Source organism: Trichosurus vulpecula, chromosome 5, assembly GCF_011100635.1.
Source record: "Trichosurus vulpecula isolate mTriVul1 chromosome 5, mTriVul1.pri, whole genome shotgun sequence".
NCBI lineage: Eukaryota > Metazoa > Chordata > Mammalia > Diprotodontia > Phalangeridae > Trichosurus > Trichosurus vulpecula.
The window spans coordinates 249,671,978-249,696,644 of record NC_050577.1 but is presented as its reverse complement, the minus strand read 5'-3'; the positions used below and the strand labels follow the sequence as shown (position 1 = coordinate 249,696,644).

General features: G+C 39.3%; 1 protein-coding gene across 1 annotated transcript in view; it reads left to right on the top strand.

Annotated features, from left to right (window-relative positions):
- The window catches only part of MYRFL (myelin regulatory factor like), a 183,062-nt gene that overhangs the window by 132,618 nt on the left and 25,777 nt on the right, over positions 1–24,667 (top strand). Inside the window, exons 17-22 of the mRNA XM_036760731.1 lie at positions 2,734–2,797; positions 5,047–5,118; positions 5,200–5,252; positions 5,372–5,557; positions 23,275–23,337; positions 24,474–24,561. Of these exons, the coding sequence (XP_036616626.1) occupies positions 2,734–2,797; positions 5,047–5,118; positions 5,200–5,252; positions 5,372–5,557; positions 23,275–23,337; positions 24,474–24,561 (526 nt within the window). The remainder of the gene's footprint in view (positions 1–2,733; positions 2,798–5,046; positions 5,119–5,199; positions 5,253–5,371; positions 5,558–23,274; positions 23,338–24,473; positions 24,562–24,667) is intronic.

Sequence of the window (24,667 nt, the reverse complement as noted above, 5' to 3'; positions counted from 1 at the left end):
TTGACTCCATGGGTGTGGATGACGTCTTCAAAGAAGAGAGTCAGTTTTTATCAGAAGATTTTCTTGTGTGAGAGAGAGATAACCTGTGGAATTAAGTCACCTTGGTGCCCTTGGAAGGCACCACTCATTCATCCCTGTGGCAGACTACTGATTTCTTATCCTCAGGTTCTGGTACCAGCTAGAGCCTAACCTTTGCTGTTAGTACCAGTAGCAAGGACACAAACAAGGATGTGGGAGATCAAAGGTCTGCCAACTTTTACCCATTGGGATTCAAATATGGCTACCAGCTCTTCTTATGGCTGACTTAATTAAGCTTCATTGACACATAGCCCTGAGGATCCTCATACATTTCTGAAGACAATCGTGTTCGTCTTTTCTTGCTTTTTTGACTGTCTTTGAATTGATGGGTATTCCCTTAAGTCAAGAAACTAGACAGAGAAATTGAACCTTTATTTAATTTTCTTCCATTTCTCTCTCCATCCACCCTTGCTACCCCAATACTAAGAGGATAATAAATCCCATGCCTTCCAGAGGAGACAAACAGGTCATTCTTCTCTTCAAGCACTCCAGACCAGCCAAACCAGCCTTTCTGCTGTTTCTCTTGTGTGGCATTCAATCCCTCATCTTAATCCCATTGTATAGGCTTCTGTCCTTCATTCCTGGAATGTACTCCCTCCTCTTTGCCTCTTAGAATTAATAATTTCCTTCAAAGCTCAACTCATATGCCAATTTCTATATGACTTCTTTCCCAATTACCCCGCTGATAGTGCCTCCTCCTCAAAAAATTACCTCGTATTTAATAAATGCTTAAACATGCTGTCTTCTCCCATACGATGTAAGCAACTTAAGACAGGAGCCATTTCATTTTTGTGGTTGTATCTAGCTCCTAACATGGGGCCTGATATGCAGATGACAGTTTGTTTGTTTATAAAGGGCAGAAACTCCTCCATCCATCCAATCTCCTGGATTCTCCACTGATTCAGAATTATGGATGGGGAAAAAAAACTGGGCCTTCATGTAAATGGAATAAGTAGACATTTTTTGATGTATCAGAATTCCAAGTACCTAAGTCTTTCTCCCACTGAATCCTGTTGTGCCTGAAATCCTACCACTAGGGAATCTTTTTATTGAATCTAGCAGATATTTTGTTTTCAAGAGTTCTCTATTTTAACCTGTTAAGCAGTGAATGTTGAAATGAATGCCCCATGAGTGATCCCAGATAATGGGAATTTAGAAAAGAGATCACTCACTGGCCTTGTGGAGTCTAGGAAGATTCTGTGAGTTGGTGGGGCTTGAGTCCAAAATTTTCTGAGCCTACACCACTCTTCTATCTCTCAGCAAATGATTTTGTCTTTTACTTTAATGAGAAAATTGAGACCATCCATTGTTTTCCTTCCTCTACAATTCCAAATCCATCCATGTCTTAACTCATTCTTTCACCTAGTTTTAACGAATGGGATAGCCTTCCTCCTTGCCAAGACTAACTCCTCCACTTCTTTCCTTGATTATATGACCCCATTTCTTCTCATCCTCTACTGAGCCTTGTTCCATCTCTCATCCATCCAATCCCTTTCCCTACTTCCTCCTCCTCTCATTGAATATTGAGTCTCTTCCTCTCTTCTGATTCCTTCCCCTCTGACTACAAATATGCTCATCTTTCGGACTATGAGAAATAATAGGAAAGACTTAACTCTGCCACCTTCTGAAATTATTACCTTCATGTCTCCATTCCATTGCTAAACATCTGGAAAGAATGGTCTGTGCTTGCTGCCTCCACTTCCTCCCCCCATCCACTTTTTATCTTGATGAAATCTTGTTTCTGATTACCTACAGTTTTGCTGCAACTCCTCTCTCTTCCAAGTCACTCATCACCCCTTGATTGCCAATTCCAGTGACCTTTTCTGTTTCCTTTTCCTTCTCAACCTATTTGCATTTAATACTGTTGATCATTCTCTTCTCCATAGTCTTGTTTCTTGGTTGTTGGAATTTGACTCTTCCTTGGTTTTCTTCCTCCCTTTCTGATCCCTCGTCAGTCTCCTTCCCTGATTCATCTACCACCTTTCACCACCCACCTATGAGCAGATCCGCCAAAGCTCAATTCTTGGTCGTTTTCATATCTCATTTAAGTTTCTCTGAGTTGGAAATCTCATCCACTCCCATGGCTTCTATAGAGATGACTCCCACATCTGAAGGATGGCACAGTGATTATGATGGATTTGCATGTTCAGATCCTACCTCTGACACTTACTAGCTAAATGGCCAGGGGCAAATCATCCACCCTCCTCTCTTATAAAACGGGAGTAACATACATAAAATAGTAACAATTAATCGACAGCCAATCAATCAACCAACTAATCAATCAACAAGCATTTATTAAGCACCTACTATGTTCTAGGCACAATATAAAGTGCCAAAGATTAAAAAAAAGCAAAAGACAGTCCTTGCCCTCAAGAAGCTTGCAATCTAATGGATCATGACTTGGAATCAAATATTTCCACTTCATGTCAATCAGCCAATCAACAAACAATAAGTGGCTGCCAATATGGCTGACACCATGCTAAGCACCAAGCAGACTAATATAAAAAGCAAAAGCAGACCCTGCCCTCAAGGAGCTTACATTTGAATGGGGAAGATAATATCTCTAAACTGCAATTGCCACATTTTTCTATGAGTTCTTGATGCTAAGGATTTTCTTCCTTCTTAAAAATTTTTTTTTGTAGCTTTATTTTCCAGGGAATAAACAGGCATGGATTTTCCAGATCTTGGTTATTACTCTGATTGCTGTGATGGTACTCTGGTAAGAAAACTCCCTTGACATTCCTTATTATTCTTTTTCTACTCCTCCCCTTCTCCTCTCATACAGAAACCACTTGAGCAAGAGTCTGATTTTCCACATTCCCTGGATTGTTTTTGAGAGTGGGTAGAAGAACCCTTTTGAAGCATATATTGAAGAAAAAAGAACAGTGCTTCAGTCCTTAAATGTGCTGTTGCAGGCCTTCTCAAATACACATAGTTTATCAATGAATAAATACATGAATGCCTATCGTATGGCCAGCACTATGCAAGGTATTGAGTATTCTTAATTGTGTGTGCATCAATATTGAACTTGTAGGCAATTTCCAAAAATTGTATAGACACATAAATACTTTGCAAATCTTCAATATTTAATTGTAACTAATGTTTACATGGGGCAACTTAGTGGGCAGAGTGCCGGGCCTAGAGTCAGGAAGATCTGAGATCAAATTTGCCCATAGACACTTACTAGCTGTGTGACCCTGGACAAGTTATTTGACCTCTCTTTGCCTTAATGCCCTGGAGAAGGAAATAGCAAACCATTCCAGTGTCTTTGACAAGAAAACTTGATGTACAGTATGTTCCATGAAGTCATGACAAGTCAGACCCTACTGAACAACAACATTTATGTAGCAGTTACTATGTGCTAAGCATTTTGTATTTATTATCTCTTTTGATTGTCACAACCACCCTGGGAAGTTATTATTATCATCATCATCCCAATTTTACAGGAAACTGAGATTAAGTGACTTGCCCAGGGTCACACAGTACATATCTGAGACTGGATTTGAACTCAGATCTTTCCTAGTCCAGGCTCAGAGCTTTAGCCCCCACACCACCTAGACAGATAAGGCTTACATAGGCATATTTTTAAAAAGTCATCCTTAGAACTCAGTAGGCACATCTTGTACAGTAGCTAAGGATATATTTTCCATTAGTTTCATTCTTTTAGTTCCGTGCTGCCTGATTTGGTTTAGCTGATTGTACAGAAGAGCTGTGAGGTATAGGAGAAAAGGGATTGGTTAGCTGCAAAACAATAACATGCTGCCTTTTGTATTTTCGACCGTTGTTAATGGCAATCACTTGCATTGTTCACTGTGGCCAAAGATGACTTGTGCACGAACGTAGTACCACTGAGACACATCCTTCAGGAAAAGGAAGAGCGTCGGCATGTAGCAAGGTGGAGAATAACAAATAGGTAACTCGAGTTGGTGCCCACAGGGCATTAAAAGACAGGAGGAAATACACACGACTTGGCCAGAAGAAGAAGGCATGCATGAATAGGTGGTGATCTCCACCACTGGAGAGAAAACCCAGATTCAATTAAAGAATGATTGATTATTAAGCTCCTTCTAGGTGGCAGGAATCATGTGAGCTGCTAGGGATATAGAAACAAAAAAATAGTCCCTTCCCTCAAGAAGTTTATGTTCTGCTGGGGGAGAGGAATATGTACACAGATGTTGCTCAGTTGTTTCATTTATGTCTGCTCTCTGTGATCCCCATTTGGAGTTTTCTTGGCAAAGATACTGGAGGGGTTTGTCATTTCCCTCTCCAGCTCAGTTTACAGATAAGGAAACTGAGGCAGACAGGTTCAGTGACTTGCCCAGGGTCATACAACTCTTAAGTGTCTGAGGCCAGATTTGAACTCACTAAGATGAGTCTTCCTTATTTGAGGCCTGGTACTCTATCCACTGTGCCACCTAGCTGCCCTATATATACACAGATATACAAAAATGTGTGCACAGCACATACAAAGTCATTTGAGGGAGGCAAACTTTCATTATGAAAGTTAACATTGTATAGTGGTGAATGTGCTGGATTTAGAGTTCAAATCTCAGTTTTCTTTCTCACCTAACCATCTCAGGGCCTCGATTTTCTCATTTGCAAAATGAGGGGATTTGACTGTCCCTTCCAACTCTAAACCTCTAATACTATGAACTAATCATTCTTGTTAAATAGATATTACATTGATTTCAATGGCTGCTGAAGGATGGAAAGCAATAGCAGAATTTTAGACATTCTGGCACCTTGAGGCAAACTTCCAGGTGCCCCATCCTAGTTATAGCTCTGGTCAGAAAATTTAACAGGCTTTTTTGTTAGAGGCAGCAGCATCCAGCTCTCCCGTGAATGTTCAGAAAGAAACAATCTCCTGACTGTGACCTTTTATATGATCGAGCCTTAGCAAATTGCATATGTATGATGGCCTTATGTCAAATTGCTAAATAATTCTTCTTTTCCCTCTTTTTCCCCCAGTGCCTTGACGATAGTCTTTCTTTATGTACTTAGTTTACGACATCAAGACCGGAACCAAAATATTATTTCTGGGTAAGCAATTCCATTCTTGTTTCTCTTGGGGGAGTAGTTGACTCATTACCTTTGTCCATTAACCACTGTGTTCTTTTTCAGCGGTGTAACGAGCTCCCTGACATCAGTCCTCCCTCCATATACGACTCCAACAGGTATTGTCCTCTGCTGCAGTTCTCGATCACTTTGGCCTTCGTTGTGGACAACTCGAAGAAGCCTTTCCAGTTAATCTTGGTGTCTTTCTTTCCCCCATCCCCTACCCTGTCTCTTGCAGCATCAAATACATCTCTAGCAACTCCCAAACCCTTCTTCCTGAGTCTCGAAGTCACTTACTGTGAGATATTGCCTTGTTACAGTACTTACTGTTGTCCTCTGAGTGAGGCCAAAAGAGTCCTAAGAAGTTCTATGGGAAAGAAGATTAAGGAGGAGAACGTAGACATCCATCAAAGGCAATCTGCAGGTAAGGGGCATTCAGAGAGAAAAGACTAAGGTTTTGCACTTCAGTTTTATTCTCACCAACTATAGATTGGGTGGTAGATGATTCAAGAGCCAGGCTGGTGCCCCTGACATCTCAAGCCTTTAGAAAGGACCCTACATTGGCAGCTAGGCTCAGTGATGGAAGGCTAGACTTGCAACTGGGAAGACCTGATTTTGAAAACTTAGTGATTAATGACTTAACATCTCCAGCCTCAGTCTTCTCATCTGTAAAATGGAGATAATATTAGCATCTACCTCATAGGTTGCTTTTCAAAAACCTTGAAGTTTTTTCTAAATACTAGTTAATAATAGTAGTAGTAGTAGTAGAAGAGGAGGAAGAGTAGAAGAAAAAGAAAAGTAGTAGTAGTGGAGTAGTGGTAGTGATAGAGGAATAATAGTAGTAGAAGAGTAGTAATAGTAGAGAAGGAGGAGGAGTAGAGGAATAGTAGTAGCAGAAGAGTAGTAGTACTAGTAGAGTAGTAGTAGTACTCATAGTAGTGGTAGTAGTAGTAGTAGTCATAGTAGTAGTAGTACTCATAGTAGTGGTAGTAGTCAGAGGAGGTGCCTCTCAGGCAAAATTGTGAAGTAGGTGAAGTTTTTCTTTGGGTCCTTCACCCCACTTTTCATCTCCTTTCCTCCCCTTTTTCATTGCTTTCTATCAACCCCACCTCTCAGATCTGTGGCTGTTTTAGGGTTCCTTATGTCAGAAAGAGAGAGAAGTAAAAAATGTGTGGGCGGGAATTAGTTCAATGTCGTAGCCTTCTGTAGAGTATTTACTTTAGAAAAAAGAAATCCTTCAAAGGGATCAGTGCAAGAATGAATCCTTAATGAGGGAATTTGAAGCATCAGTGGCAGGAAGAGTAGATGGGGAGAGAGTTTGGGGAAAGATGGGTCTTGCCTAGAAGCATCCCTGAAGTCACACCCTATACGGCCAGTCCCAATTGAGCAGTGGTCAATTGGCTCGCAGATAACAGAACATTTTTCTAGTTTATAATTATTCCTTTTAAGACTCTTTGGTCCCTTTTCCCAGCAGTCACCAAGGTTGTCAATTCTATCACCTTGCTATCTCTCACATCCAATCCCTTCTCTCTGCTAACATGACCATGACGCTAGTTCTGAGCACTTATAAATCTTTTCTTTCATTTCCACTGTACAATATCTAGAAATATACAATTAATTAGGATAGTAGTTGTGTCCTAATGGGACAGAGCCAAAAGCTAGCAGTTACCTTTCCCTTGAGGAATGCTTTGACTTTGTGGTAGGTACAGCTTTGTTACTGAAGTGACTGTTCCCCCATGCAAAGTGGTTCTAGAATCTGCAGAATGTCAGGGTCCTGTGACCACTGATGGAGGCACTCCTGAGAGAATATGGAAGGGCTCAGAAGATATTGTCAAGGATACAGCTGACAATGACCTTATGCCACAGCACCTTCTCCACCCTGGCCTAGCATCATCCCTACCCAGTCCTGCTCTGTATTCAGTGGTTAAGAACTCCATTGGCTTATAGCATAGCCCAATGCAGGAGGCTATCCCCCTGGGTTTTTTTTTCAAGATTCAATTTAAATCACAAAACAGGCCCTTCCTGGTCTTCTCTCTCTCCCCTCTTCCCTTCCTCCTGAAATTACCTCCCATTTATTCTTTATATATATATATATATATTTATATCTATCTTTATATATTCTTTATATATCTAAGTGTATTCTCTATAAATCTTGTATGAACAGAGCTGTTTGTATGATGTCTCTCTCATAACAGGTTGAGTTCCTTATAATATCCAACATTTATAGAGTACCTGCTATGATCCAGGCGCTGTACTAAGCACTTTACAATTATTATATTATTTGGTCTTCATAACAACCCTGGGAGGTAGATGCTGTTATTATCCCCATTTTTCAGGTAAAGAAACAGAGGTAGATAGAGATTAAGTGACTTGCCCAGGGTCATGTAGCTACTAAGTATCTGAGGCTGGATTTGAACTCTGGTCTTCCTCCCTCTAGGCCCAGTACTGTGCCCACTCATCACCAACCTGCCTAGCTGTTGGAGGGCAAGGACCATGAGGTTTTTTTTTTCCCTTTCTCTGTATCCCCACTGTAGCACAGTGCACGGCATACAGTAAGAGATTAATAAGTGCTTGTTGACTGCCATACTAGGAAATGTACAATATGGGGGAACTCAAATAGAGTGACATAGGGAAAGGCATCCAGGTACCTGGACTTCTCCTTCTCTGCCACAAAGTCTCAGTTGACTCTCTGCTCACCCTTCTCTTAATACACTCCGCTTTACAAGTTGTATACAAAATATATGGAGTCTATTTAGTGAGCCCTGGCCTAGAGGCTTGGGTATCTTTTATTTAACATATATCCTAGAGGCAGCCTCAGAGGCAGTGGAGTGGAGTGGTTAGGAAGCCAGCCTTTGGGTCTGAAGACCTGGGTTCAGAATCTACTTCCGGTACCTACTGGAGGTGTGACCTTGGGCAAATCATTTAACCTTTAAGTGTCTTTGGCAATTTTTAAAGAGTATAAATTGCAGAACAGTGGCTGATCTTCCTTAGTAGAACCAGAATACCCAACACAAATGAAATGATAGTTCCAGGTTTAAATACACGCACGCACACAGAGAACAACAACAAAAGAAGGCAGTCTTGGAGTAGGAGGGAGGAGGGTACCTTCATCATGGTGTATGACAGCAACTGCTATCTTTTTGCATTTATAGCTCAACCACCCTGCCTCCTGGATTTTTGGTAACCCACAGAGATTCTCCCTTTGTCATCTTAAAAAAGCTCCTTTTGCCTCCAGGCTTGCTTTCAGAGAAACACCCAGAAATAATTTGAGGCATATAGGGTTGGGGACCAAGGGCTCCCAGGATAAGGTCAGCCATCCCAATAGGCTTCTGGATCAGTATGCTCAAGGGTATCCTGAGCTGTGGCCATGTTTGGGGTCATTCCCTTTCCAACCTTCCATCCCCACTTCAATGGGCATTGCTTGGGGCTTAAAGAAAAGGACTTCCCTTCTCCCTCGCCTGGACTCCTCCCACCTCTCTGGATGTCTTAAATCCTAAAAGGTGGGAAATCATGCAACCACCTCTTTTAATTAAATGTGTTTGAGGTTTTAGAGACCAATTAAAAGTGGGAGAAATTGGAACAGAATTCCAGAGAGCAAAAACTTATTAAAATAAAAAGTAAATGTAAAACAAGCTTATAAATAAGTACAAACAATTTCCTGGCTCCAAAAGCGTTTTTATGAGCCTACTTTACTCAGCAGTAATACTGGCCATAAACTAAATGAGGTGAAATCAGCATTTTGATAACCTGACCAGCACAAATCATTACTCTCCCTGTGGGTGCAGATGCTGTTTATGAGTCTGTAGAAGAATGCAGAGTATGTTTCAGGATGGTTATTTCACTTTTACTAAAAAAACAAAAGGGCCTCTATAAGTAAAATTAGTTGGGTCATTGGAAAGAAGACCCTTTGATATTGAGCATCAGCTTTGAAGAACCAGACGAATAAGGCTTCATTGGGGTTCAGGGGTGGGGAGAATATTGTTTGCCGTTCCCGGCATCAAATGCCTTCTGATTCTTCTGATTGAAGAAAATATTCATGGCACATAGGTGAAAGGCTTCTAAATATGTTCTGTACAACTTGAGCATATTTATTTTTTCATCCTAATCCATTTTTTCTTGCTTTTTTTTCTACCTTTCCCTGTGCCCATTTTGCATCAAAACCATCAAGGTTTATGATGTTCTAAGTGTCGCTAAGTTCTTCACAGTTGCATGTTATGACAAAATAACAAGAAGAATGATACCTGATACTTTTTTTTAGCACTCTGAGGTTTACAATGTGTTTACGATGTGTTTAAGGTTTACAAATGGTAAAACTGAGTTCGAAAACAAACTGAGGCGGGGAACAATTAAGTGACTTGACTTGCCCAGGGTCACATGGCTAGAAAGTGTCTGAGCCAGGATTTGAACTCACATCTTCCCCCAAGTTTAGCTCTCTGTTGCAGAGGATGAAGGAGCACAGAAATGTTGTCATTCATGATTCTATACTCATTGTGAGTACTAGAAGATGATAGGACCCAGAACGTAATGAAATGATGTTTCTTGTCACTTTTTGGGGTATGGTAGCACCAGCTTTATTGTTCTTTTTCAAGAAGATTCCTTTCACTTAGCTTCATAACCTGGCCCCCTCCTATCCAGTCTTTCCAGTCTTACACCTTACTAAGTGCCACCTAGTCTTTCATCCGGTGACACTGGCTTCCTGGAGATTCTACAGAGAAGACGCACCATCTCTTGGCTCTGGGCATTCTCTCTGGCTGTCTCCCATGCCTGCAATGCTCTCCCTTCCTCATCTCTGCCTTCTGGCTTCCCTGCCTTTCCTCAAATCCCAACTTAAATCCCTTATTCTGTAGGAAACTGCCCCTATCCCCTCTTAATTCTAAAGTCTTTCCTCAGTTAAATATTTCCTATTTATCCTGTATGAAGCTTGTTTGCATGTATTTGTTTGCATGTTATATCCCCCATTTGATCGTGAGCTCCATGAGGGTAGGGACTTTTTGCCTCTCTTTGCGCCCTCCCCCTCCCGTGCTTAGCACAGTGCCTGGCACATAGTACGTGCTTAATAATAAATATTGATTGATTGATTGATCCAAGATGAGACAAAGATTAAGTGTACTGAAGTTATTACTTATATCCTGTAGAAACTATAATTCTTATGACTTTCTTTCTCCTTTTCCACCACTAACACTCTAGAAATTCATGAAACTTTGAGGAAGGAAGGGATACTAATAACTAGAGAGATTAGAAAAGACTTTCTGTAGGAGGTGGAATTTATGGTAAGAAAAAAGGGCCATGTGGGACTCATGGCCATTTTATGTTTTTAGCTATTTAATGGGTTGCCATGGCAAAATAATTTATTTCCTTGTGGTCCAACTTCTTAATGTTGAGCTAGGATGGCTCTTGGACATCAGCCAAAGTCTGTCACTAGGACCATAATGGAAGCCCTTCCAACTGGATAGAAATTCCAAGAGTTTGTGCTTCACTGGTAGTCTTTGAGAACCTAGGATCACTCCTACTCCATTATGACCTAGGTGGCTCAGTGGATAAAGTGCTGGGGCTGGAATCAGGAAGACGTGAGTCCAAATACTACTAGAGATATTGATTTGCTGTGTGGCATTGGGCTAGGCACTTAACCCCTGTCTGCCTCAGTTTCCTCATCTGTAAAAGTGGGGATAAGAATAGCACCCACCTCCCAGGGTTGTAATGAGGCTCAAATGAGATAATATTTATAAAAGTGCTTTGCGAACCTTGAGGAGTTAAGTAAATTCTAGCTATTTTTCTTCTTATGATTATGAGTCATCTGATCAGAACTTACGTGGAGGCATCTATAAAATGAGGATAATATTGACTGCAGTAACTATCTCACAGAGTGGCAAATGAGATTATGTATGTGAAAGTACTTTATAGACTGTGGAGTGCATGCTTACATTATACAGATGGCAGCATTAATATTTCTAACTTTGTTTTAGGAAAGTTCAATGCATAGCTCTGGCCTTCAAAATAAAGCTAGTAAATATTTTAGGACATACCTAAAAAACCAAAACAAAGTACTCCAATCACTTTAAACACAACAGATGTCTAATTTCACAGGTTCTCTGGAAGTGTGATTACTAGTGACAGAGGACTTCTCTCAAGAAGGCTTCCTCTCTTTTTAGGAACTCAGAGACCATGTGATGTTCCAGGGTGAACTACACTCCCCCCCTTACAGTCAGTCAGTCAACAAACAATAAGCAATAATCAATAAATATTTAAGTGCCTACTATGAGTCAGACACTGTGCTAAATGCTGAGGTTACAAAGAAAGTCAAAAGACAGTGTTCTGTCCAACACATGCTAAATTAGCCTCTTGGTCCCTTAACTTGTCACAGGTGAAGAAATTGCTGCTTTCCTATCATTCAGCAAATGAGCATTTATTAAGCACTTCTTTATACATCAGATTTATTTAATTTACGTAGTTATATAATTCTATAATTTATAAATTATATAATAATAAAATTTAAATAATTTATAAGTTATATAATAATAAAATTTAAATAATTTATAAATTATATAATTATATAATAATCAGATGTATTTATTAAATACTTCTTATATATCAGATATACATCAGTGCTAAACACTGGGGGAAAATTAAAGAAAAAGCAAAAATAATTCCTGTCCTCAAGGAGCTTACATTCTAATAGGGAAGAGTAAATAAATAGATGGAAAGCTACTTTAGAAAGGAAGTGTCTAGTTGCAGAAGTGGCCTTCCAAGTCTTGCTGCTGAAGGTAGCAGTTGGGCTGAGCACTGAAGGAATCCAGAAGTAAAAGGGGAGAGCATCTCAAGAGCAGGAGAGGTCCAGTGCATGAAGGCAGGAGAAGGTGTGTCCTGTGGCAGGAACAGTAAGAGGATGCTCCCTGCTAATAACAAATTCTGGAATTTGGAGTCAAAGGACATCAGTGTGACTTTGGACATGTGCAGGGGAAGGGAACAGTGAAAGGAATTTTTCTGTAATCTCCAGTTCTCTCTGAGCCTCTGGTTTCTCATCTGTAAAATTGGGAGATTTTTCGCAATGGTGTCAAAGGGCTCTTCCAGCTCTAAATTTGTGTTTCTATGAACTATGTCAGCCCCTGGGGGGAAGAGAGGCTCTAGGAGACCACAGTAACTCAAGGAGTTAGTTCAGTCAAAAGAAAGGAAATGAAAACCAATGAGAATCTAGCCTGAACTTTGGATGCCATCAACCAAACTGGAAATTCCCCAGGGTTCATCCCATCCCGTTTCATTGATGACAATAGAAGGAGTTGTATGTTATGACAAATAATTGAAGACAAGTTTAAGGGGCTATTATTTTCTCTCTGTAAACCAAACTGTTTTAAGCCCTATGCCGGAAGGAGATTGTTTCAAATTGTTAATAACAGGAGAAACCTTTGTGTTAACTACACACCAACCTTTAAACTATTAACCTTGGTTTCTTTTTCATCCTGTATTGGAGGGGGGAGAGCATTTTCCCAGCTCTCTGAGAGATTCAGGTGATCTGGGCTAAAAGTGACCCAGCAAAAGGCTGTCTACCCTAACCCTCATTGTTGCTAAGAAATAAAGTCATACGTGGGCTGCAGTGGAGCCTGGGGAAGGGATACAGAACAAGAGTAATTCAGTTCAGGAAAATCTTTTTGCTATTCTCTTCTTCTGCATGTGGCTAATTCCTTTCTTCTCTCCCTCCATAGAGCACCTATTTTTTTAAATTTAAGCTTTTAAAGCTTTGTGGTTGCTTTTTGCTTTCAGATGATGATCATCTATAGATATACCCCTCCCCAAATACCTTTTGCCTTATGACAAGGAAAAACAGTTAAGCAAAAACAACTAAATCAGTAACTGAACATTTCACACACATAATCCCCCACTTCTCCAACAAAAGGAGCGATGCACATTTCCTTACTCCTCAAAAATTTATTGTTATAATTACATAGCCTTGGTGGGGTAATGGTCTTGGTGTCAGGAAGACCCAAGTCGTAATCTTGCCTTTAGACATTCGTGAGCTATGTCATTCTCTGTGCCTCAGTGCCTTCATCTATAACAATTAATGAAGAACATAGCACCTATCTTACAAGGTTGTTGTAAGAATTGCATAAGGTAACGTGTAAATATTTTGCAAACCTCAAAGTGCTATATAAGTCCTAGCTATTAATAAGGTATTTACATTTCCCTTGTTATTGTATATATTGTTTTCCTGGCTGTGCTTCCTTCACTCTGCATCAGTTCATACAAATCTTTCCATGTTTCTCTGAATTCTCAGTAGTTTTTTTTTTCGGTTAGCTCAATAATATTTTGTTACATTTGCATACCACAGTTTCTCTAGCCATTCCCCAAACAATTGACACTCAATTCTATTTCTTTAATACTACAAAAAGAGCTACTATGAATATTTTAGCACATGTGGGACATTTCTTTTTGTCTTGGATGTTATCTGTCTCAGGATCAATGGATATGAACAGTTCATGCGCTGTTCTTGCAAACCATCTTTCCAGAATGGACCAACACTTTGGAGCTCTGCCAACAATGCATTAGTGTGTCTGTGTTCCCATGTTCATTCCCAGCGTTGACTGTTTCCATCATTTGTCACCTTGGCCAATTAGATAGCATCCCAGAGCTGAGATAAAACCTCAGTCTCATCTTCATTTGCATTTCTCCTATTAGTGATTTGGAGAGGTTTTTTTTTCTTGTGGTTGTTGGTAATTTGCAACCCTACCAACTCTTTCTTCTTTTGACAATTGCACATATGCTTTGGCTTTTCAGTTGGGAGATGACTCTCATCTTTCTATATTTTTGTTAATTCCCTAAATGTAATGGATATCGGACATTTGCCCAAGGTATTTAATACAATTGTACTGTCCACCTCCTTATTCTAGCATCCTTTGATCTCATTCATCCCAAAGCTTTAGTTTCACATACTCAGAATTGACCACATGTATATGTGTGTATATTGAATAGTCATCTCTATCCCTTGTCTGGTTAAGGATTCTCTTCCAAGCCACAACTGTGAAAGGCACAGAGGGTTGACTTATAAGTTGGAGTCCTTGTGAAGGTAGGACTGAAGGAAGGAAAAGTGAGGAACCAAGGCAGGAGGGCTTTGTTATCCCTTTTTGTTTGTGTTACAATTGACCTTTCAGTTCTCTCTCCGTCTTGGGAATAGTTACCTCCAGGTTGTGTATTCTAACATGAAACCTAAATGTTAACAGAAATAGTTGTTGTTCAATTTTGTCTGACTCTTCATGACCTCATATGGGATTTACTTGGCAAAGACACTGGAATGGTTTGCCATTTTCTTCTTCAGTGGATTGAGGCAAACAGAGGTTAAATGACTTGCCCAAAGCCACAGAGCTAGTGAGTGTCTGAGGCTGGATTTGAACTCAGGTCTTCCTGACTCCAGGCCCAATGTTCTATCCATGGAGCCATGTCCCTACCTCCTGAGCCAGCTAGCTACCTCCAGAAGAGAAAAAGTAGTGTTTGACAATTATCGTTGATCTGGAGTTTTAAATAGGGATTCCAGGAAGCTTGGGAGTTTGGGGAATGTCTGAGAAATTAGGGGAAAGGTAATATTCCATCTTCTGGAAAAGCTTCAAATAGATTATTCTTAGTAAAGTGTTAACAAAATATCTGGGCAGTATCTGGCTAGGCATGGAAAGCCATACCTGTAACATTTGTTGAAGCATGATGTAATGAATAAGGTGGATAAAGAGTTGGATTTTGGGAAGACCAGGTTTCAAATCCCACGTCTTGTACTTATAGGGCAGCCATAGGCAAATCACTTAATCTCTGAGCCTCAGTTTCCTCATCTATAAAATGGAGATAATAATTCCTGTAGTACCAGCCTCACAGGGTTGTTGGGAAGATCCAATGAGAGAGTGTACATAAAGAGCACCTCAAACTTTAAAGTGTGAATTTAAGTTGTTAGAAAAAAACATTTTCTTCTTTTCATGTTCAGTGGCATTCAGATAGAAATGGTCCTGGAGCAATGAATGAATGAATGCATGGGAAAAAAGAGTTAGTAAGCACATACTTTGTACCAGGCATCCCTGGTGAAGTAAAAACAAAAAAGCAAGATAGTCCCTGCCCCCAAGGAGCTTGTATTCTAAAAGGGGGAGAGAGGATTGTTATGGTCAGGCATTTCACAGGGTTGGTGAGGGGAGATCTAGGACAAATGTCATTTGCCTAGTACTCACAGTGAGCACCTGAAAAGACCTTAGTTTAAAAGGGTCAGGGTCTCCCAATGCATCCTGGGCCATTTCCAGTCATCCTGGTAAATATCTGGTCACTGGACCCAGATGGCTCTGGAGGAGAAATTGAGGCTGGTGACCTTGCACAACCCTCTTTCACTCAAATCCAAGTCAACTTCAAGTCATATAATTTTCCTGATGTCATGGTCCTCTTCGAGAATGAAGGACAAACACAACACAACATATGCCTAGTAGTATTGTGGGAGTTTTCTGAGCCTGAGCTACTGGAAATCCCTAGGACAGGGAAGGGGAACCTGTAGCCTGGAGGCCACATGTGGCCTTTGAAGTTTGGATTCAGTCAGAGGGCTGTACTTGAGGACCTAGAGGGCCACATGTAGCAGGTTCCCCATCCCACTAGGAGAATCTTACTCGCCACAGCCTGAGGGGTCTTTTTTATTGACACAACCCCATTACTATGTTTCCTTGGCGTCAAATGTTTCTTTATCTGGGGAGGGAAGGGACATGTTTTCCCCTGAACTCTCAGTATTTATTTTCATCCCCCTCCATGGTAGTATGTCTTTCAGTGCTGTCCCCAGACCAAGGGGTGGAAAGGGGGAGGGGAACGTGTCCTAGCACAGCATGGTATGATTATGGGTCATGGATCTGGGTTAGGGTAATGATGGTGAATGCTCCCTCATCAGCAGCCCAGAGGACCAGAGTAAAGGGAGTCCAGGCAGGGATGAGAGGTAGAGAGAGTATGTAACACACAGGAGCAGGGCATGAGATGGAGGGTAGCAGGAGAGCTACTATTGACTTTTTTACATTTAATATTCTAAGACCCTTGCACAGGTAGATAAAATAGCTGCTTTTGTCATTGACTCAATTTGAATCTAAGCTCATCCTTTGTCTACTGACTAAAAGCATCCTAGATATAACTCGCAGACAGGATGATGCGTGATTCTGATCACTTTAGCCTTCGATTTCATACAATTGTAAACTTATGAGTGTTTGGTAGGAAACATCTCTGAAAATGCTGTTCTTAAGTTTTTATGGATCATCATTGTGTCCAGACAATTGTACACCTGGGCAATTTCAATCGATTTCTGTTCAATCAGATAATATTTTGGTTTGAGGATAGTTCATTGGTCGAGTTCTCCAGGATACTTTGAGGTTTATATTTGTGATATGGGTTAACATATCCATAAAAAAATTGTGAGCTTCTGATGTTGAATTCTAGCCACCATTATGTTTTGCTGGATACTTGCTAGCTATTATTATTTTTGGATTATTTCATGATTTGTGCTTGTAGCCCAGTGGCTAGCACTTGAGGAACTTTAGCATCTTATAGCCCTTTCCAATTGGTCAAACAAATTTCCCTTTTAAGTTTTTTCATTTTCTCTTGTGTTTGTATTTCAAAGTTTCTACTCAGCTCTGGTCTTTTCATCAGAAAAGCTTGAAAGTCCTATATTCTATTGAAGGTCTATATTATTCCCTGGAGGATTCTATTCAGCCTTCCAGTAAGGTATTTTTGGTGATAAGCCTATGTATTTTATCTTTTGGAATATTACATTCCAAGACCTCTTATTTATAGTAGAAGTTGCCCAGTTTTGTTTGATCCTGATGATTGTTCTGTGGTACTTGAAATCTTTCATTTCAGATGCTTGTGGTACTTTTTTCTTTGACCTAGAAAATCTGAATTTTGTCTGTGATGTTACTGGCATTTTTCATTTTGGGGTTTCTTTCAGATGATTGGTGGAGTCTTTCTCTCTTTACTTTGGCCTCTGGTTTTAATAAATCTATGTCATTTTCATTTATAATTTCTTGAAATAGTGTCAAGGGTTTTTAAAAAAAATGGGTTGTTTTTTGGGGGGGAGGGTCCAATGATTTTTAAATTCATTCTCAAATTCTTTTCCAGTTCATTTATTTTTGATATGAGGAATCTTATATTTTCTTTTATTTTTTCAATCTTTTTCATTTTGTTCTAATATTCAGCATCCCAAAAATGCTAGGACAAACTTATTAAGGCTTAATACTATTCTAAGGTTTTTGGAGTACCTTATATTTCTTGTTTTCTCATAAAGTCATTGAATTGTTTTCTTTATTCTAATTTTCAGAGAGTCCACAAATTGGGTTAGGATGTCTACGTTCTATTCTAAGTGATTTAGTCTATTTCTATTTCTTTCCTCTAGAGCTTGCATTTCTTTTTTAATTTATTTTATGCTTTATTTTTTGAGGTATTTTGTAGTCTTTGTGGAAAATTCATTTTTTCCTTTCATCTTTGCTTTCAGCTGCATTTTCTAACAGGATAGATTTTTGGGTCTCTCCTGAGCTATAATAATTCTTTATAGTCATCATTGCCTTCTTCTGTTTATTCATATATTCAGCTTTAGTTCCAGAATTGGGGCTTTGTACTAGTGCTACACTCTATTGTGCTTTTGGGTGGGGTGGTTGGTCCAGCTTGATCTCCATCTAGGTCACTTGTGTTCCCATGCTCACCCTCATCTCTTAGGGTGTGTTTATTCTAAAAATACTGGTAGGTTTTAGGTACTCCTGAATCTTTGAGATTCAGAGCTCTTTTGGTATTCAGGGCCCTCTAATGGCATCTCAGGACAGAGTTCTACAAACCTCAGAGCCTCTGGGGCTGGGAAACCTTGCTATGAACACTGCTACACATGGATACATTGCTCCTGTTCCCTATTGCTTCCATCATCCATACTGTGGGTTTCTGACCAGCCTGGGGCTTTCTTATGAGTGATCTCTGCTCCAGCTGCCCTGGTCTATCTAGGATCACACTGGGAACTTTCCTTTCTGTTTGCTTGTCCTGGCATTAGCTTTTCTGGCAGGCTCCCTTTCCTATTGCCCAGGTTTTCTTAAAATCTTTTCCCTCTTCAGATCACAGTGGCTTATCAATTTCATCTCTTATTTCATCTAATCTAGACTTTGGAATAAAGTTATTTATTATGATGATCCCTTCTTAGCCAGCAATACATTGTTGTGTATCTTCAAACTGATGGTACCATTTGCTAAAAGCATTAGGAAATCTTCATCTGTGACTGGTGAGATCTGTCTACAGTTTTCTTATGGTAATATACTAGCATATAACAAAAGTATTCCTGGCTTCAGTCCATTTCATGTGCACAGGTGGCTTGACCACTTTAGCTATCAGTACCACCTGCATCTGAGCATTTCTAGAAGGAAGAATATTGGAATTTTTGATTTGTTCTGATTTACCATTTGTCTTCATGTGGCACCGGAATGTGAAGGAGTGCCCTCCATGTCAAGGTAATTGGCATGATAATTTTGTATTGGACCAGCCTGCAAACTTATTCCGCCCCATTTATTCCTTAGATTCATGGGAAGTTTTATCGCATTAGTTAAAGATATTAACCCAATCAATGGTATTACTAAAGCTTAATTGGTCAGAATTTCAGGATTTTTGCCAGGCTTTCACAACCACTATCATGGTCTCAGGGCACATGATGACCCTGCTGTATATCACCATGTATTTCCCAAGTTTGCTTTTGGCCTCTCAACTCATGACATGGTTGGGTTTTGAGGGAATGGGTTTTTTTTGGGTTTTTTGTAACTTATTATTTACAAGGCCAGGCTTTTTTTGTTTGCTAGGCTTTGCAGAGGATGCCTTTGAGGGGTTTAAAGGCAATTTAAGCAGAAAAAAATAAATTGTACAAAGTTAAATATTAATTCATTATGAGATAATAGTGCAACATAAAAAGATATCTTATTGTAGAAAAGATAAGAATCAACTCTCTTTTCCATTAGATAACTTTTAAATATTATTTTGCAATCTTTCAGTAAAAGAATGCATTTAGTCTATAATAGAATTTTTCAGAGATTGACAGCCATAAATTGTGTCACAGCATCTCACAGTTAAGTGAAACTTCAGAGGCTATTTGATTAGGCAATATGGGATGGTGGAAAGAGTTTTCAATTTGGAGCCAGAGGACCTGAATTGAAATTCTAATTCTGCTACTTAATACATTGAGCAAATTATTTAACATCTCTGGGCCTCAGTTTCCTCACATGTGAAATGAAGGAGGTTGGACTAAATGGTTGCTAAGGCCCCTTCCAGTTCTATGATTCTAAGATCTGTCCCAATACACATACATGAATGAGATTCCCCTATATAATATCCATTGTCCTCTTGAAGCGCTCCAGTGATAGCAAACTCCTTACCCCTTGAGTTGACTCATTCTATTTTCAGTTCCATATTTTTTTTCTTCCTGTTAGACTTTCCCAAAACTGAGAGAGGGGTACTGAAGTCTCTGGTCACTATTGTGTTATATCTTCTTGAAGCTCAGATAATATTTCCTTTATGAATCTGGATGCTAAGGCATTTGGATTATATGAGTTTATTACTGATACTGGTTTGTTGTCTATGTTCCTTTCAGCATAATATAATTTCCTTGTTTATCCCTTTTAATTTTTTGAATGTTTGTTTTTGCTGTGTCTGATAACATGATTGCAATTTCTGCTTTCTTGGATTCTTGGATTTCTGGATACTGAGGGGATGGGGAAAAATTTACTAGACATCACTAGTAAATTTTTTTCCCCGTCCCTCAGTATTATTTTGTGTATGTATTTGTTTTCTAAATGTGTTTCTTGTAGCAGCAGATTGATGGGTTTTGTTTTATTATCCAATCTGAAACTCTTTTTCATTTTATTGGATTCTTTAATCCACTCACATTTAAAGTTATAAGAGTTAGGTTTCTATTTTCCTTCATCTGTGTCTCATATTGGAGTTTGCCCAAGTTATGATTTTTTCTCTCTTCTGCTGTCAATACAGTATTATGTTCCTTTAATTACTTTAATCCTTTTTTTTCAGGTGGTTCTATTCTCACTGGCTCTCTTCCTCTCCTCCGTGACCCCCTTTTCTCATTTGTTACCCCTTTCCCTTTGATCCATTCCATTTTTAGACAGCTCTGATTGTTAATATACTTTTCCTGAAACACAGCTAAAATCTGTTTCCATATGGGGATATATTCTATTGATCCTACTTCTTCCCACTGGGCCGAAGCTGAACAAATCTGTGTAAAATGTTAAACAACAATATCTTTGTCTGCAAACATTCTGATTAGAAATATCAAATGAAGCAGAAAACAGAAGACATATGCTCACTCAAGGTGTTTCCCACTGTTACATAGTATGTTCAGGACAAAGTCCTCATAGAAGAATTCCTTCTAAATGTTGATGTCTATTAAATGCCAGTGATTTAATGCTAATTACTTTGAAACCCAGAACTTGACATAGCCTCACAAATGAGATCCATATCACTCAAAAGAGGTGGTCTAATTATCAAATTATCAAAAGAAAAACCAAGTGGATAAAGAATGCCTATGAGCCAAACAGATAACCTGTAAAGTGAATACATAAGTACCAATATCTTGGAGAAATACTATGGATAGACAATGAACTAGTCTCAAAATTGAATGGGAGAAGGTGATGGGGTTTCGTTAGATTTGGAAAATTTTACTGTGCTTTTAATAACCTCAGTTTCTCCCTGAAACAAGGATCCAACTTTTTTCCACCAATTGTTTTTACCCTGAACTTAAACATTCAAAAGAGCATTTCCATTGGACACACAGAAAAACAAAAAAGAGGGCTCTATATAAAATCATGAATTACCATTTCACACTACTTGCTTTTTGAAAAAGCATATAACAAATACTCAAATTAACTACAAAAGACCTATTAAGGAAGATTCTGTCTGCCTCCAGAGAAAGAACTGTTACGTAGAAGTATGGGTTCTACATGTATACACTCATGTGTGTACATGTATATTCACACATATGTACACGTGTGTGTGTCTAATGGTAGCTATCTCTAGGATGGGTTGGGGAAGGAGGGAAAAATATAAAAAGTGTGCAACAGAGAATAAAAGAAAATTGAGAAGGAAGCATAGAAAGCAGAGTAGCTTTGAAAACAATGTGTGGTACTTTCATAAAGTATTTTAAAAAAACAGTAAACAGCATGCAACGTAAAGTTATAGTTTTTATAGTGAAGCCTCTTTTTATGTGGTGCTGTATACACAGAAGTGTAATTTTTTTGTCTATGTATTTAAGTTCAAAATGAATTTTTTAAAAGGCATATAATAAATTCCACACATGGCTTTCAGAACTGTCCCGCTTGTCAGTGTTTCCTTTTATTCTCATCTGTGCCTTTCAAAAAATGTTTCTACGGCCCTTCTTTCTTGGTATCACTATTACTAACATCTTCCTAGCCCTGAACTTCATTCCCCAATTAACAGAGAAAGAAAGGGGGAAAAATCCTTTTGATAGATTAGCATAGTAAAGCAAAATGATTCCACGCAGTGGCCATGTCCAAAATTATATGTCTTTGCACCTATTGTCCACAGAGTCTGGCACATAGTAGGTGCTTAGTAAATGTTTATTGACCAACTGTTTACTGAATGACATTACCTCTCTAGAAGGACGTAAGACAGATTTTTTTGACATTAATATACTACTGATGGGTCTACACAACTGTGAAGAATAGAATCTCATAGAATTAAAACTGTGGGTAACCCAAAGGGTATTAGAGAGATTCATGGCGAATGTGAGTAGGTAGCAACATATTTCAAGAGAAAGACATCCTCAGAAAAGCAGGATAAAAAATATTTTTAAAGCAATGTGTGACTAGAAAAAGAAATGGAATGATCACCAGGTAGTGTCCCAGTGCCCCAGAAACCTTGATAATAACAAATGACGACTTCAATAATAATGACTGTCATTCACATAGCCTCTTCCTTCATATCATCCTTGTGAAGTTGTACCAGCATTTTACCTCTGTTTTAAAGACAAGAGAACTGAGGCTCTGAGGGCGACTTGTTCATGGTCACATAGTTAATACATAGTTGAGGTAGAATTTAAACTTAGTTTCCCTGACCCCAAGTCAACACTATGGCAACCCATGCTGCCTCCATTTCAGCACAATCTTTGACTACTTTGCCAGAAAAATTATAAATTTACTCATTTCCTTCCATCGTCCCAACTGTTCTTCTGCCTGGTTAGCCTCATTATAGTTTGCTTATTTATTCCCTCCAATTTAGGCTACAAGAGGCAGTAGAAAGATAGATAGTAAGACATAGATTCAGGAATCCTTTGCGTTCAAGTCCCACTTCTGACACATATTGTACTGGCCGTGTGATCCTGGGCAAGTGACTTAACCTCTCAATGTCCCCAAATAATTGTCTGAAAAAGCTAAGTTGCAGAACCAATGTCTATATTCATTGGTAGAGGGTGTTTTCTCACTGTGAGTTCCTTTCAATGAAATCAGATGTTGGAATCTTCCTCCTTTCCCTTTCCTCCAAATGGAAGCCCTCCCCTGCCTATTTTCATGTGAAAAGATTAATTGTTGTACCACCAGGGTAGTAATTTATCTGTATCTTCCCATTCGATTTCATTGACCCAGACACAAAGAATGAGGCTCTATTGAGCCTAGGGAAAAACTGGGATGATAACAAGAGCTTGGACAAATCTACGTCAAGGTCCTGGTTCCCTGGGCTCTGTTTTGTAGAGAATACTTTGGTAGAAGAGTCTAATTAATCAATTAGCAAGCATTTATTAAGTGCCTACATATGCTGATTGGTCTTATCAGCCATAATCAGACACACTGTACCTTGACTCCAACATAGTGGTGTCATTTTGGTACTCTTTGAGAACAGACAACAACCGATCACTATAGGCTAGGTGCTGGGGATATGATCCAAGCCCTTATCCTGGCTTTGGGCCTTTATGAGAGTTCAAAAGCCTCTGTTTCAGAAAGAAACTAAAGGGCCTGTTTGTGGTTGTCTCCAGATGGTGGATTGGGTGATCCAGGAGATCCTTTTAGCAGAAAAGTTTAGGGACAGCCCAAACAGAACCCAACGCTGAGTTTTCTTTACACTTAGCACATTGCAATTGATTGAGTATTGAGAACTAATTTCTTTCTATTCCAGGACACAGAAGCAAGGCAGTCACAGGACGAGGCTTACCAACTCAACTTGACTGGGGAAGTGACTGTAAGTCTTCATTTAAAAAACAAAGTACTTTAAGTTATCATGCTCAATGAGAAGCTCGAGTCTGTGTAAATGTAGAAGTAAGTTGGGGACACTACCCTCTGTTTGGGAAAATATATTTTAATAACCTTCCTTTATATTAGGACCAAAAACAGGTCTAGAAGGCTGTTAGTACAGTTACATACCTGGTACTATGTTGATGTTGTGTGTTTAATGCCAGCCTAGTCATTAGTGGAGCCTTAGAAACCTTGAAAGTCCTTGGATTTCTGGGAAGAACATTGTTTATTTGGGATGAGTGGGAAAATCATTGGTTTCTTTTACTCCTTACCCACTTCCAGTTCCCCACCCAAATTCTTAGTATTTGTTTTCAAGTTTGCATAAATATCTAGGGCACAGTGCCCTCCTCACAGTCTCATGAAGTTTTTCAACCTAAATCTATGGATCTTGTGAATCCAGTAGGAACCATATGTCCTAGACAGAAATGAAAGAATGTTATGGAGAATGGCTATGAAAGCCAGTGTGGGACAATGGACAGAGGCTGGGCCTCGAAGTGAAGAAGACCTGGGTTCAAGAACTGCCTCTGACACATATTGGTTGACCTTGGATAAGTCACTTAATTTCTCAGTTGCCCAGGCAACTCTCTGAGACTGAAACCCAGTCTTAATCCTTTTTGTGGCATAGACCTCTCTGGCAGTCTAGGGAAGCCTGTGAACTTCTCCTTTAAAATCCACAAAATGCATAGGATTTCGAAGGAAACCAATTATATTGAAATACAGTCATTGGAATATTGATTAAAAAAGTTTACAGATAGCAGATTATGAATTCCTTTTCTGAGAAGAGTTGCTGATTTGCATTGATGGAAGGAGTATACCTTATCAAGAAAATCACCAGGAATATAAAAAAAGAGGGTGGTTATTAAGCCCTGGATTTTTGAGTACAGTCCTTGTACCTACTGTGACAAAGGGACCCTTTGCTTAACTCTTTATTTTAATGGATAAAGGAAAGGTGTCTTAGAAACCCCTGCTTTTCGATTCATTGTCTCTGGGAATGGAGTAGGGCGTAAGAGGAAGATAGAAATGCAAGCTACCTTTTCCTTCCTAAAAGCCTTGCTTCATATCCTCATTTTTTCTTGCTTTTAGGGATTGATACGACCATCAGTTCCATTCAGATTTTGGAAATTCAGCACAAAATTGACCACCGTTATTGCAGTGAAAGCCTCCAGTGTGGGTGGGTAAGCTTTTACTTCTCATCCCATTTCCTAACTTCAGTTTGTCCTGTGCTATTATTTTTTTCTTTCTTTGATGATTGATATTTCTTTCTTTTTCTTTCTTTA